The sequence below is a fragment of the Engraulis encrasicolus genome, chromosome 13 (genome assembly GCF_034702125.1).
Source record: "Engraulis encrasicolus isolate BLACKSEA-1 chromosome 13, IST_EnEncr_1.0, whole genome shotgun sequence".
Classification (NCBI taxonomy): domain Eukaryota; kingdom Metazoa; phylum Chordata; class Actinopteri; order Clupeiformes; family Engraulidae; genus Engraulis; species Engraulis encrasicolus.
In genome coordinates this window covers 11,003,260-11,015,610 of record NC_085869.1, presented here as the reverse complement: position 1 = coordinate 11,015,610, position 12,351 = coordinate 11,003,260, and the positions used below count along the sequence as shown (strand labels likewise).

Here is a 12,351-nt window from a genome sequence, read left to right as displayed (position 1 = left end):
TATCCAAAACTCACACATGTCGTTGTAGCAGTTCATCATTTTGACTTTATGTTCAGATATGTTTCCTCACAACAAAGCAACTCACCTAAATGTTGACAGACAGCTGTATTTTTAAAAACATCTTTGCTAAGAAGCCATTAAAACTAGCAAGTGGCCTACAGCACAGACATCATGACTTGTCCAAACACATTTTTTGATACTTGATTAGTGTGTACCTGATACGTTCTACTCCGGATGGACCCATCAAGAAAAAAAAAACAAAGAGGCACAGAGATTGAAAGAGCTTGTACCGCAAGACAGGAAACAAAGTCACCATGGTGACAGGGATAGGAATCAGTCCTCTACCCCGTGTTTTCTCTGTAGCTGGCAGTCTATGCTGGACTCCGCAGGAGAAAGAGAGAGAGAGATAGAGAGAGGGGGAGGAGAGGTGCACTACCACTACTACAGTGCCATGCTGAGGACAAGAATTTTTCACAGATCAAAAGCCTTTTCGCTTCATAAAGGAAAAATATTACTTTTGTGGTGAGTAATCTTTTTTTAGTCTCATAATGTCATGCTATGACACCCTGATGAACATTGTTGAATTCATATAAAAAATGTTTTACTTTGCACGCCATAGTTGTTGTGGAGTACTGTTATGTATATTTTTGAATATGACTAATCCATATGAATGTTAATATGTTCTAACGTTAATTTGTCAGCACACGGTAAACAAATAGGGTGATGACAATCAGTGCATTTTGACAATAATTGTCCAGCAAAAGTCTCACTGTCATACTGTGGTAACTGATCTGATGAGTGTCTAGTCTTAGTTTTTGCTAGTTACAGAAATTAATCGACTCCATCATGCCTCTGTTTGTGCTGTCATTTAACTATGCACTAGTTACAGCACAAGGTTTCTACATAGCTATTTTTTATAACAAATAAATAAATGTAGTTATTCCCGCTTAAAACGTCTCTCTCTAATACCAATAACAGACAGACGCATGCCAGTTCTCTGAAATCATGCAATGGTGTGTCAGGCAGGGTGTAAAAAAGGTGGGGGGGCAGGAAACAGATTTTTGTTTGAAACTCAAATCAGGGGAAGAGAGTTTTCAGCGGCCTGAACTTCGTCGGGAGGGCCAGTTATTGTTTGGGGCTTCCAATGACTGAGCCGCCCCTTCCTGGTCTGCTATAGCCCTTTGTGTGATGACCAAGGTCACCTACGGTACTTTAATAGCGAGGGAACGCTATGGCTTTGAATGTGGTTGGTTGGCTGGTGGTCAGTGCGTGGTGCACTCATGGTATAGGTGAAACCCTGGACTATGAAAAGCAAACGTGCGTGTGAAATAGCAAGGAACCTGTGAGGTTAAACGGAATGGCAACAGAGCAAATGAATGACCTCACAAACCGTACGCAGGCAAGCTAAGGCTTCCCTTGTGAAACCAGACTGTGTGCGGAGTGTTCAGGAAATCGCGTGGTGGTGGTTCTATCCTCACAGCTTGCCTTGTGTCCCTGTCTAACCTTGCAGATTGAGAAAAGGCTGCGTCAACGCGCCTTGTGGAGGAGACGGACGATGGATGACCAAAGCATCAACAACACCAATGACACCTGCAACAACCTATATGACCACCGGCCAGTGGCCCGGATCCTCATGCCTCTGCATTACTCCATTGTGTGTGTGGTAGGCCTCTTTGGCAACTGCCTAGCGCTGCACGTCATCAGACCAAACCTGCGCAAGATGAACTCCACGACGCTTTACTCGGCCAACCTGGTGGTGTCCGATATCCTGTTTGCGCTGTCGCTTCCGCTGCGCGTGGCGTACTACGCAATGGGCTTCGACTGGCCGATGGGTGAGTTCATGTGCAAGGCCACCGCGCTGGTGTTTTACATCAACACGTACGCCGGCGTCAACTTCATGACGTGCCTCAGCGTGGACCGCTTCATCGCCGTGGTGCTGCCCCTGCGCCTGTCCAAGTACCGCAAGGTGCAGCGGGTGAAGTGGGTGTGCGTGGCCGTGTGGCTGCTGGTGCTCGGCCAGACCCTGCCACTGCTCTCCATGCCCATGACCAACGTTGAGCCGGACGGGCACGTCACCTGCATGGAGTACCCCAACTTTGACCGTGTGCCCAACATCTCGTTCATCCTGATCGGGGCCGTGTTCATTGGTTATGGCTTCCCCGTGATCATCATCCTCGTCTGCTACTCCTGCCTCTGCTCACAGCTGCGGCTGGCAGCCAAGACCAACCACCTGACGGAGAAATCGGGGCGAAACAAGAAGGCCTTCGGTGTCATCCTCTGCGTCATCCTGGTGTTCGTGGTATGCTACACGCCCTACCACGTGGACCTGCTGCAGTACATGGTGCGAAAGCTGAGCTACGTGCCCAACTGTACGGAGCAGCACAACTTCCAGATCTCCCTGCACGCCACGGTGTGCCTGATGAACCTCAACTCCTGCCTGGACCCCTTCGTCTACTTCTTTGCCTGCAAGGGCTACAAGAAGAAGGTGATGAAGCTGCTGGGCAGGCAGGTCAGCAAGTCCTTCTCCAGCGCCGTGCGCACCTCGCCCGACGAGTCCTCGCGAGACCTGGACCACAACAAGATCCAGCTCAACAGCAGGAGCGAGCAGCGCTGATTTGGACTTGGTTGCCGTGGCGCCCGTTGCCTTGCAGCCTGTTGCCTTGCAGCCCGTTGCCTTGGTGCCCTATTACAACTTTAGAATCATTCCAGAGGAGGATATGGAATGGTCATTAGTCATGTTTTGCTGCAGAGACGAAAACAGAGACACCTTATTTTGCCTGGAATATATATTTTTATGTTTTTTAATCAATTTGGGGAAACTAAATGCCAGGAGGACACTTTACTCCGATGTAGATGTTCAGATGTTCTGAATCATTTGTAACAGTATGGAGGAACAGTGCCAAGACATAGACCTAAGTCAGAATTAGCTGTTAGCTAACCCCTCAAAAGTCTTTTTGTTACCAAATCAGCAGTTCTGAAAGTGATAAACAGTTCCTCTGAACAGTTTTTTTTTGTCTGACATCAGCAAATTGTCCTCACTCAGATCCCCCATTAGATAGTGAGCCAGACTCTCAGTGGCAAGAGGGCATTGGGAACATGAATGCTGCTAAGAATGGCTAAATAGTATTTTTTTGCAACTTTGTCTAAGTTGTTTTGTATCTGTTTGCATTTTAATAATTGATTGCGCTCATATGACGGAAAGAAACATCATGTTGTGGTGAGGATGAACATCCTCTCCTTGTGGTTTCTCTTGGTAAAGGGCAAATCTCAAGGGACCTGTTAATTAACCCCTTAGCAGATAGCCCATGCTAAAACCTTACTCTCACCAAAATTGTAATGCCTATGTCTTAATCTGTCACTTAAGGCTCCCAGTAATGTCATAGAAATGTAATTATGATGTAGTTGAGCATTTTCAGCAAATAGTGAATAGGCCTGCCGGTGACCCCACCTGCATTAACCGGCTACGGGTAAATCTGGCAGCTTCCAAAAGCCTTCATACAGCCCTGTAGTTCATTTTCAGGTTACTTTATGTCCTAAGAAAATTTGAGAAAATTTGTTTTTTTTAAATGTACTGTATATGAATTATTGTATCTTTTGAAATGTAGGCTTACATTTCATATGAACGTGGCAATCACTGAGTGGGAAGAAGCGGCACCTCTTATGTGACTTTATGATGGCACTTGACTTGACCAGTGCTTTCCCTTCCACGTGTTCTCAACGAAATGCACAGTGACTGAAAGTCACATGTTTGTCATGACTTGTTTTGTGACATCCTTGTTCTCTAATGAGGGATGTGGGGCGCTGTGGGGCACTGGTGGTTTCGGTGTCACAGTTCTTTACAGCTGTTGCCACCTAGTGTTTCAGTCTTGGGATGGTTTTGTGTTTGTCAAGCAGGGAAGCATGGAGGATTGGGGTGTGCAACCAGGTCACGTGTCCCGCGCCAAGGGAGACAGGGGGCCAAGAATTGAGTCGTCATTACATTGTACTATATTGGATGGGGGGCCCTTTTAAGATTACTTTGTCCTGGGCCCAACCAAACCTGCCAGACATCCTGTTTTCAAGGTTTTGTGTGGCAAGAGCTTCAGGTTTTCACAGTTCTTATAACAGCTGCTGCCACCTAGTGTTGACATGGTTAGAGGTTTGTCAAGCAATCGCGTGGCAACATGCTTGAAGTTTTTTTGTTGCCTCTGTGTGTGGTTGTTCAGGTCGTGTAACTTCCTGTGGTACAAAGAAGGGGAAATACGCAGTTGCCCGAGTGTCATATGAAAACAATCTGATGTAATGCAGCACAACCTGATCTCTCCTTTTTTAAAATTCTCTTTTACCTCCCTCTCACTTTTGTAATAAATTTTCATTTTTGTACATGGTCCATGGTATGCAAGTGTGAATTATTGTTTGAAACAAATCAACAGGATGTCAAGCTTGTTTGTAGCAACTTTTGCAGTGAATTCAGTCACACAGTCACAGACTTCAGTGAAAGTTAATTTCACAGAGAGAATTTGACACGGCTGGCACTCATTGATTGTTAACATATGAAATTCACGTTGAAAATTGCAGTTACATACTTTGTGAAAGTGTAAAGATATAATTGTTTACATTTACATGCTATTTGTGGGCCTGTCATGTTTCTAGATGCAGTTTCAATGTCTCACCTCTGGAGGGCAGTGTTAGACAGGGCAAATCAAAGCCTTCTATCGAGACTATTATTGAATTATGAACGGCTCAGGGGCAAATAAAGCAAAGCAAAACCTTCACTCATGTATTGGCATTACATATTATTACTTTAAACATTTTGTGCTTACAGGCTTTGGTTAATGGGAACCTGCAATACATTAATGCCATGTGCCACTATTTGGTAGAGTACAATTATTATGAGAAAATTATAAATCCAGCTAAATCCTATGCGTACAGCTTCATTGTTGGTCGACACATCGTCATGATGTTATATTCCAAATTCGTTGTGATGACTTATGTGGTACTGTGGTAAGTTACACACACACACACACACACACACACACACACACACACACACACACACACACACACACACACACACACACAGACACACACACACACACACACACACACACACACACACACACACACACACACACACACACACACACACACACACACACACACACACACACACACACACATTAACCCTAACAAAAGCTAGAGAATGCTAAACTGTGCCCAAACCAAAACAATCCCTGACCTTAACCTGTCAGTGAGGAAATGTTTTTACACTTTTACTTTTACCAGTAACAACAAAAATACCCCAACAAAAGGGATCAAAACATGTGAGGTCCGGGGCCCCACCTAGCAATGGCCTCACGAAGGTAGATTGGTGCAGTACACACACACACATACACACACACACACACACGCACGCGCACACGCACACACACACACATACAGTACACACGGACAGATACACACACACATGCACACTCTCTCTTTCTCTCTCTCTCTCTCTCTCTCTCTCTCTCTCTCTCTCACACACACACACACACACACACACACACACACACACACACACACACACACATATACACGCACAGACGGACAGACAGACAGACACACACACATACACACACACACACACACACACACACACACACACACACACACACTCTCTCTCACTCTCTCTCTCTCTCTCTCTCTCTCTCTCTCTCTCTCACACACACACACACACACACACACACACACACACACACACACACACACACACACACACACACACACACAACCCACCACAGTAAAAAAAAAAAAAAAAACAGTGTGCAGGCAGCACATGCATGAGCTTCTGTGCGACCACAACAGACAAGCATCAGAAGAAAATAGATCAGGACGGTCACATTGGCTAAATACAAGCATAGATACCTCTGCATTGAGAGGCCATTCCAGTTTCAACTCACAAGATTTTTTTACACGATGAAGGATATCACAAAACAAAGGCTACAAAGAACTGAGAGGGAAAAAAACTTTTTCTTTTCACCTGAACATGTTTCTGCTCCAGCTAGACTGTTATGAAATGTACTTGCCCATAAAGGCATGATATGACTGATTCTGACCTTTACATTAAAAAAAATTCTGACATTCTTTTTTTAATTGATTGATGTTTTCTGATAACTATGTGACATGACACAGATCGAAACAGACATCGAGTGTAGGCGTAGGCACAACCATGGTTATAATGTAACCAAACTGATGGAAAACATTACACATAATAGAAAGATATACTGTATATAGATTTACACTGCTTTTCACGTGTGAATGTTATTATGGGATTGTGAACTGAAAACTAGAGTGAAATTATTAGCATCTGGTGGACATGTTGCCGAGCAAAAATTGAGTCTCTCGCAGGATGTTACAAAGACATCTCTCTCTACCTGAAGACCTAGAGAGAGAGATGTGGAGACAACTAGACAGACGTTGCGACAGAAGACAAAGAGGGGAAAAAAAGAACGATAGAGGAAAAGAAAAGGAAGAAAAAAAACCCCACACAAACAAACATGGAGAAGCAGCATATGACACCCACTATAAAGATTTTGGTTGCTGTTTATGAAGCAACTGCCTCAACATCCTGTTCTTAATTAAAACTGCGCACTGCCAGCTGCCATCTCGCGCCACCTGCTGTGGCACTCTCCCATGAGGGCTAATGTACTGTGACAAACCCTATTTTTCCAATCAATAACCAGAACCCAAACCTGTCAGCTTTTCTTGCCAGCAAACACGTACGCTCCACTTTCTAATCACACATGCTTGTTGGTATGGTTTCTTCCACACATACCCCCCCACCACCACCACCACCCCTTTTATTTTAAGAGATGAAGCCATTTTGTTGGTATGGTCTCTTTATCGCTTTTTTCCCCCCCTCCTCCGTGAGGTTGTTTTATTTTAAGAGATGAAGCCATTTTGTTCCATCGGTAAAAAGTCGATGCATGGAGACACAACGCAGGAAGTGGTGGTGTTTCTCACAACCCCCTTCTAGCGCATACACTGCAGCTGTACCGCGACAGGAGAAAAAAAAAAAAACATGATTAAAATGAACTTCCTCTTTTGTACTGTGCCGTAGAGGGGCTTATAGTGTGTGGACAGCTGCTGAGAGTTGTTCTCTCTCTCTCTCTCTCTCTCCCCTTTGAGGTCTTTTTGAGGAGTGAAGAAACAAAATTGAGAAATGGCTTCGTTTAAGTTAAAGCTAGGTAAGATACTCTTTATCTGTCATAGAGATACTGTATATCAGTGAATTATCGCCGTCAAATCGACATGTCGATCACTTCCTTCATCTTCAACCTGACTGCACAGGAGGATGTTGTGTTGCGCAAAGGCCCTCATGCGTTACTTAAAACGTTACTCTTGTTTCCTTAATTCATAATAATCAGAGGTTCAGAAAGATACATTTAGATAAGAGCTATACACTGTTTTTACTGTTCTGTGATGACAAGTGAGAGGCTGCTTTAAAACTGGGGCAGTGGAGGTGGTCTGGGGGCTGAGATGAGATGAATTGGGGTGACCTTGATAGGACATTTACCGTCTGATCTCTCAGCTTCCTCTCTCGAGATCAAAAAAAGTCCTTTGCTTGTTCTAGCCTCTCTCTCTCTCACACTTCTTCTTCTACTTTTGTACAGCAGCATCCTTCCTTCTTATTTGAAAATTCATTTACAGCTCACTCCTTTCTTCTCTGGGCCTATTTTTAATGTCCCTTGTTGAAATATGATTTGATGGCTTAACCTTTTTAACTCTCTTTACTGTTCGGCACCTTTGGTGTCTCTAAATGGACCCAAGACTTCATTCTGTTGCCTTGGACCGCGTCCAGCATCGTTAATCAGCATTACCCACAGTTGTGTTACTTAGTTCAGTGCTAAATTACAGTTTGCAGCTGGCAGCGCTGAATTGGGGCAGAAAATCAGGCCGGGCATTTTCAGCGAAGACCAGTCAGCCAGGCATTAACAGAATCAATAAAGTTTGTGACAACATTTTTAGTCATCTATTAGAAGCTATTTTGACCACAACAGCCAAAATGAATATGTAACAAACTCAGAGAGGTCTGCTATAGCGGTATGAGGACTGATACCACTATACTGAAGGGAGTAGCAGGCCAAAATCATCAACAGTCCACCAGGCAAATGCCCTATATGCCTTATGACCAGTCCAGCCATGGCAGCTGGTCATCTCCTTTATATCACAGTACATGTTTTAACTGAAACCCACTTTTTAATTCTTTTTTTTAAACTATTTTTTTAGTCTGACCACTGTTAAGCCAATTTTCTCCTTCCCACGGCAGCCACCCAAAAATAAAGCGGTTCTTCCCTAGGTTTTTAAAAGTCAACTTCCCCTATCTATCTGTGTGAACAATAACTGCATTCCCTTTCGCTCTCTGTCCTGCAGACTCGTGAAGCCGCCACAATGGAAGTGAACGTCTCCATGGCCAGAAGCAGCAACAGTGGCGGCGGTGTTGGTAGTGGCGGTGGCGATAGGCCGATGGACCTGGCTCCGCAAGAGTACCGCACGGCCGGCCTGGTCTTCTACTGTTTCCTGTTCGTCATTGGCTTCGTCGTTAACATCTCGGCGCTCTGGGTGTTCGCCATGACGACCAAGAAGCGGAGCTCGGTGACGGTGCACATGATCAACGTGGCTCTAGTGGACCTGCTCTTCATCCTCTTGCTGCCCTTCCGCATGGTCTGAAGTTACATTTTATATTCCAATTCAATTGAAGTGTATGCTTTCTATTTTCAGGATGAAGCCTCTTACTGCAGATGGTGTCGCCGGTGGGCCTATTCACTATTTGCTGAAAATACTCAACTACAATATAACAACATTGTTATGACAGTACTGAGAGCCTTAAAGGGGTATGCCACTATTTTGGGGCTTGATACAGTTAAAATCGTTGGCCAGGGTTTATAAAGGTGGTAAAGTGTCTTATTTTTCATGTAAGCCGTTGTCTTGCTTTAAGACAAGTTAAAAGAGGGAGCATGTCGCTAAGCTAGTGAAAGTCAATGGATCCGTATAGCTACACGGATCCATTGACTTTCACTAGCTTAGCGACATATTCCCTCTTTTAACTTGTCTTAAAGCAAGACAATGCTTAACATGAAAAATAAGACCCTTTACCACCGTTATAAACCCCATCCAAAGATTTTAACTGTATTAAGCCCCAAAATAGTGGCATACCCCTTTAAGTAACAGATTAAGACATAGCCATCACAATTTTGGTGACAGTAAGGTTATAACAATTGCCTCAGATGACACAGGGCTTCTGGCCTGGGAGAGGGCAATTAACAAATGAAAAGGACCCCAGGCTTACCTTGCCAGAGTTAAGGTCTCTTTAGACTCCTCCTGCAGCTGCAGGAGACGTACTGTCACTGGGGCGGTAGCGGCAGATTATGAACAATTCATCCTAGGAGAAATATACATTATACGTTACAGTGCTGCAAAGGGTCGTTTCAGCTCTGAGGAGGGGTCGTGGTGGTTGGTTGGGTGGTTGTGGTGATCTGCCGCCACCCCCCTGCTGACAGTACGTCTCCTGCAGCTGCAGGAGGAATTAAAACCAGGCTTTACCCTGGGGTTGAGGGGTACTGGATATAAAGGTGGAGTGCTCTGGGGAGAAGGCAGGCTTGATGGACTGAACTCAGGGTGTTCGGTATACAGCAGGGGTCCCCAAACTTTTTTCTCTGGGGGCCACATTATCGTTCCTGGCTGTGACCAGGGGCCGGGATCAATCATGTGGGCTTTATACTAGGCCACTGCCTGTTATAGACATAATTATAGCACAAAATAGTACATCATTACAAGTGATTAGCAAAAGAATTGAGTATTTCATATGTTGTTCAATTTGAAATACCACAGGTTTCGGTATTGCTTTTAATTTCTAATAACCATGTAAAAATAGCAAGGAAAGGTTAGAAAAATTTGGTGATTGACAGTTTATGAGTGATACAATAGTAATGGTAGGCCTGTTTACAGTGAGATGAGAAACTATCAAGTCAAGAAACTTCTGGTAAAATTAAACTGTAGGAAGGCCTGTCGATAAACAAAATAAAATATTTAAAAAAAATTATCTTGTATCTTTTTTTTCTCTGTGAGGATTGCTTCTTTGGGCCAGTTCAAATGGTGAGGTGCAGAGAGGTGGAGGGCCGGTCAAAGGGACATGGCGGGCCGCATCCGGCCCCCGTGCCTTAGTTTGGGGACCCCTGGTATACAGTATCATGTCTACGATCGTACTGTGATAAATCTGCAGCTCTCACCAGAAGATATATGCCTGTCTGAATGATCATTCCCCCAGGTCTACTACTCCTGGGACTACTGGCCGTTCGGCGACATCTTCTGCCGGGTGAGCGCCGCGCTGACCGTCTTCTACCCGTGCATGGCCCTCTGGGTGTTCGCCCTGATCAGCGCCGATCGCTACGTGGCTATCGTCCAGCCGCGCCACAGCCGCGAGCTCAAGAACCCACGCAAGGCGCTGGTGTCCTGCGCCGGCATCTGGGTGATGACGCTGGGCTGCACGGCGCCTTTGCTCTTCCCCGACGACGACCCGGACGCCAAAATGGCCGCCGCCGCGGGTGGGAACTTCACCACGTGCTTGAAGATGCGCGACATCGTGCACCTGCGCCGTGACAACCCCATCAACTTTGTGCGCCTCATCTTCTTCTTCCTGGTACCCATGTGCATCATGGTGGGTTGCTATGGCGTCATCGTGGACAACCTGATGCACGGCCGGACCTCCAAGCTCAAGCCCAAGGTCAAACAGAAGTCCATACGCATCATCGTCACGCTCATCATACAGGTCAGTGGTTCTCAATCTTTTTTGAAGAAACGCCCCCTTGGCCTCATCACAAGCCTCCCAACGCCCTCTTGACATCATCATAAGATGGTCGACACCTTGCTAAGTATTAAAACATGAAATGGACTAATGCCCCCCAATGGCAACTAAGCAGCTGTATCCTGCTGAACGCCCCCCTAGAGCTCTCCAACGTCCCCTGGGGAGCTGTACCGCCCCCGTTGAGAAACAGGTGCTGCTTAGCTTCGTGCCGTACCATGTCTGCTTTTTTAACATATACAGTATTTATCAATCTACTATCATTTTTTATCCTTGTCACTATAGGCTTTTTTCCACTGCCGGTTTTCCGGAAGGCCTACAGCTCGACACAGCACGACTCAGCCACCACTTTTTGCTTTACGATTGAGCTGTGTCATGCCTATTCGAAAAGCAGAAAGTGGCGACCAAGTCGAGCTGTGTCGAGCTGTATAGGCCTACCCGAAAAACGGCAGTGGAAAAGAGGCATAAGTGACTCCATGTCTTTTCAAGTGGATGCACAACTTTTGGTATTGTCTTAACCTCTTACTGCAGATGGGGTCGCCGGCGACCCGATTCACTTGCTGAAAATGCTTAAATACATCATAACAACATTGCTATGACATTACAGAGAGCCATAACGCTGCACTAAGGGGTTAATGTCCAGTGTGGAATTCTTCTATGTTACGTGTCGTGTTTTCTAAATGTTTGAGATATTTTTGTATGTGTGGAGATCACTTGACTGCAAACCAAATCTACCTTTAGGTTCTAATTTATCTAAGTTACAAAAGTTATCTAATCTAATCTAATCTAATCTAATCTAATGGTCACGCTCATTGTGCAGGTGCTGGTGTGCTTCGTGCCGTACCACGTCTGCTTCGTCTTCCTGCTGCTGTCTCCGTCGCCCCCTATGGGGGAGGAGGGCAACAGCAACAGCTACAGCTACAGCAGCTGGGGTGCCTTCACCACCTTGCTCATGAACCTGAGCACCGTGCTGGACATCGTGCTCTACTACATCGTCTCCAAGCAGTTCCAGGACCGCGTCCTCAGCGTCATGCTCTACCGGAACTACCTGCGGAGCGTGCGGAGGAAGAGCATGCACACAGGCAGCAGCGTGCGATCGCTTAGCAACCTCACCAGTGCCATGATCTGAGGTAGAGCGAGGTGAGGGGCATGCTCGGAGCGACAGAGACAAATATCAACACACATTGGTTGTTGGGAAAAACAAAAAACAAAAACAAATGGGGGAACGGGGAGACTGGAAAGCGTATGGAGATGTTGGCCTATGGAGCTGTGTTGATTGGGCTGAGATGGAGACTCTGATGGATGGATGGATGGATGGATGGATGGATGGATGGATGGATGGATGGATGGATTGGATGGATGGATGGATGGATGGATGGATAACCCTGAAGTGGATGAAACAGAAAAAAAGCTTCAAGTCAGCATGTCTCATTGTTACCAAGCCTTCGAGAAGCTCAGAGTAGTTCAGTTGGTACCTGTACAAAGCATAAAGATGAAATGTTATGACAGGAGGGTGTGAAAATGCTGTA

At 45.5% G+C, this 12,351-nt stretch overlaps 2 protein-coding genes across 3 annotated transcripts; both read left to right on the top strand.

The window, feature by feature from the left end:
* Positions 1 to 384: 384 nt before the first annotated feature.
* On the top strand, positions 385 to 4,367 carry gpr183a (G protein-coupled receptor 183a). The gene is made up of 2 exons (XM_063214435.1): positions 385 to 522; positions 1,511 to 4,367. Exon 2 carries the CDS (start codon positions 1,556 to 1,558, stop codon positions 2,612 to 2,614), a length of 1,059 nt encoding a protein of 352 aa, XP_063070505.1. The 5' UTR covers positions 385 to 522; positions 1,511 to 1,555; the 3' UTR covers positions 2,615 to 4,367.
* Positions 4,368 to 7,102: 2,735 nt separating this feature from the next.
* gpr18 (G protein-coupled receptor 18) lies at positions 7,103 to 12,146 on the top strand. Of its 2 annotated transcripts, XM_063214432.1 has the most exons (4): positions 7,103 to 7,208; positions 8,395 to 8,685; positions 10,289 to 10,789; positions 11,643 to 12,146. In XM_063214432.1, the coding sequence occupies exons 2-4, from the start codon at positions 8,413 to 8,415 to the stop codon at positions 11,949 to 11,951; spliced, it is 1,083 nt and encodes a 360-aa protein (XP_063070502.1). In that variant the 5' UTR covers positions 7,103 to 7,208; positions 8,395 to 8,412; the 3' UTR covers positions 11,952 to 12,146. The 2 variants fall into 2 exon arrangements, with proteins under 2 accessions (XP_063070502.1, XP_063070503.1); XM_063214433.1 differs by lacking the exon at positions 7,103 to 7,208 and having other exon boundaries at positions 8,337 to 8,685.
* Positions 12,147 to 12,351: the final 205 nt, after the last annotated feature.

Coding starts and splice junctions, on each gene's coding strand:
- gpr18 (XM_063214432.1), top strand. CDS start 8,413: ATGGAAGTGAACGTCTCCATGGCCAGAAGCAGCAACAGTGGCGGCGGT. Junction 8,686..10,288: donor TCTTGCTGCCCTTCCGCATG/GTCTGAAGTTAC, acceptor TCATTCCCCCAG/GTCTACTACTCCTGGGACTA. Junction 10,790..11,642: donor TCGTCACGCTCATCATACAG/GTCAGTGGTTCT, acceptor CTCATTGTGCAG/GTGCTGGTGTGCTTCGTGCC.
- gpr183a (XM_063214435.1), top strand. CDS start 1,556: ATGGATGACCAAAGCATCAACAACACCAATGACACCTGCAACAACCTA.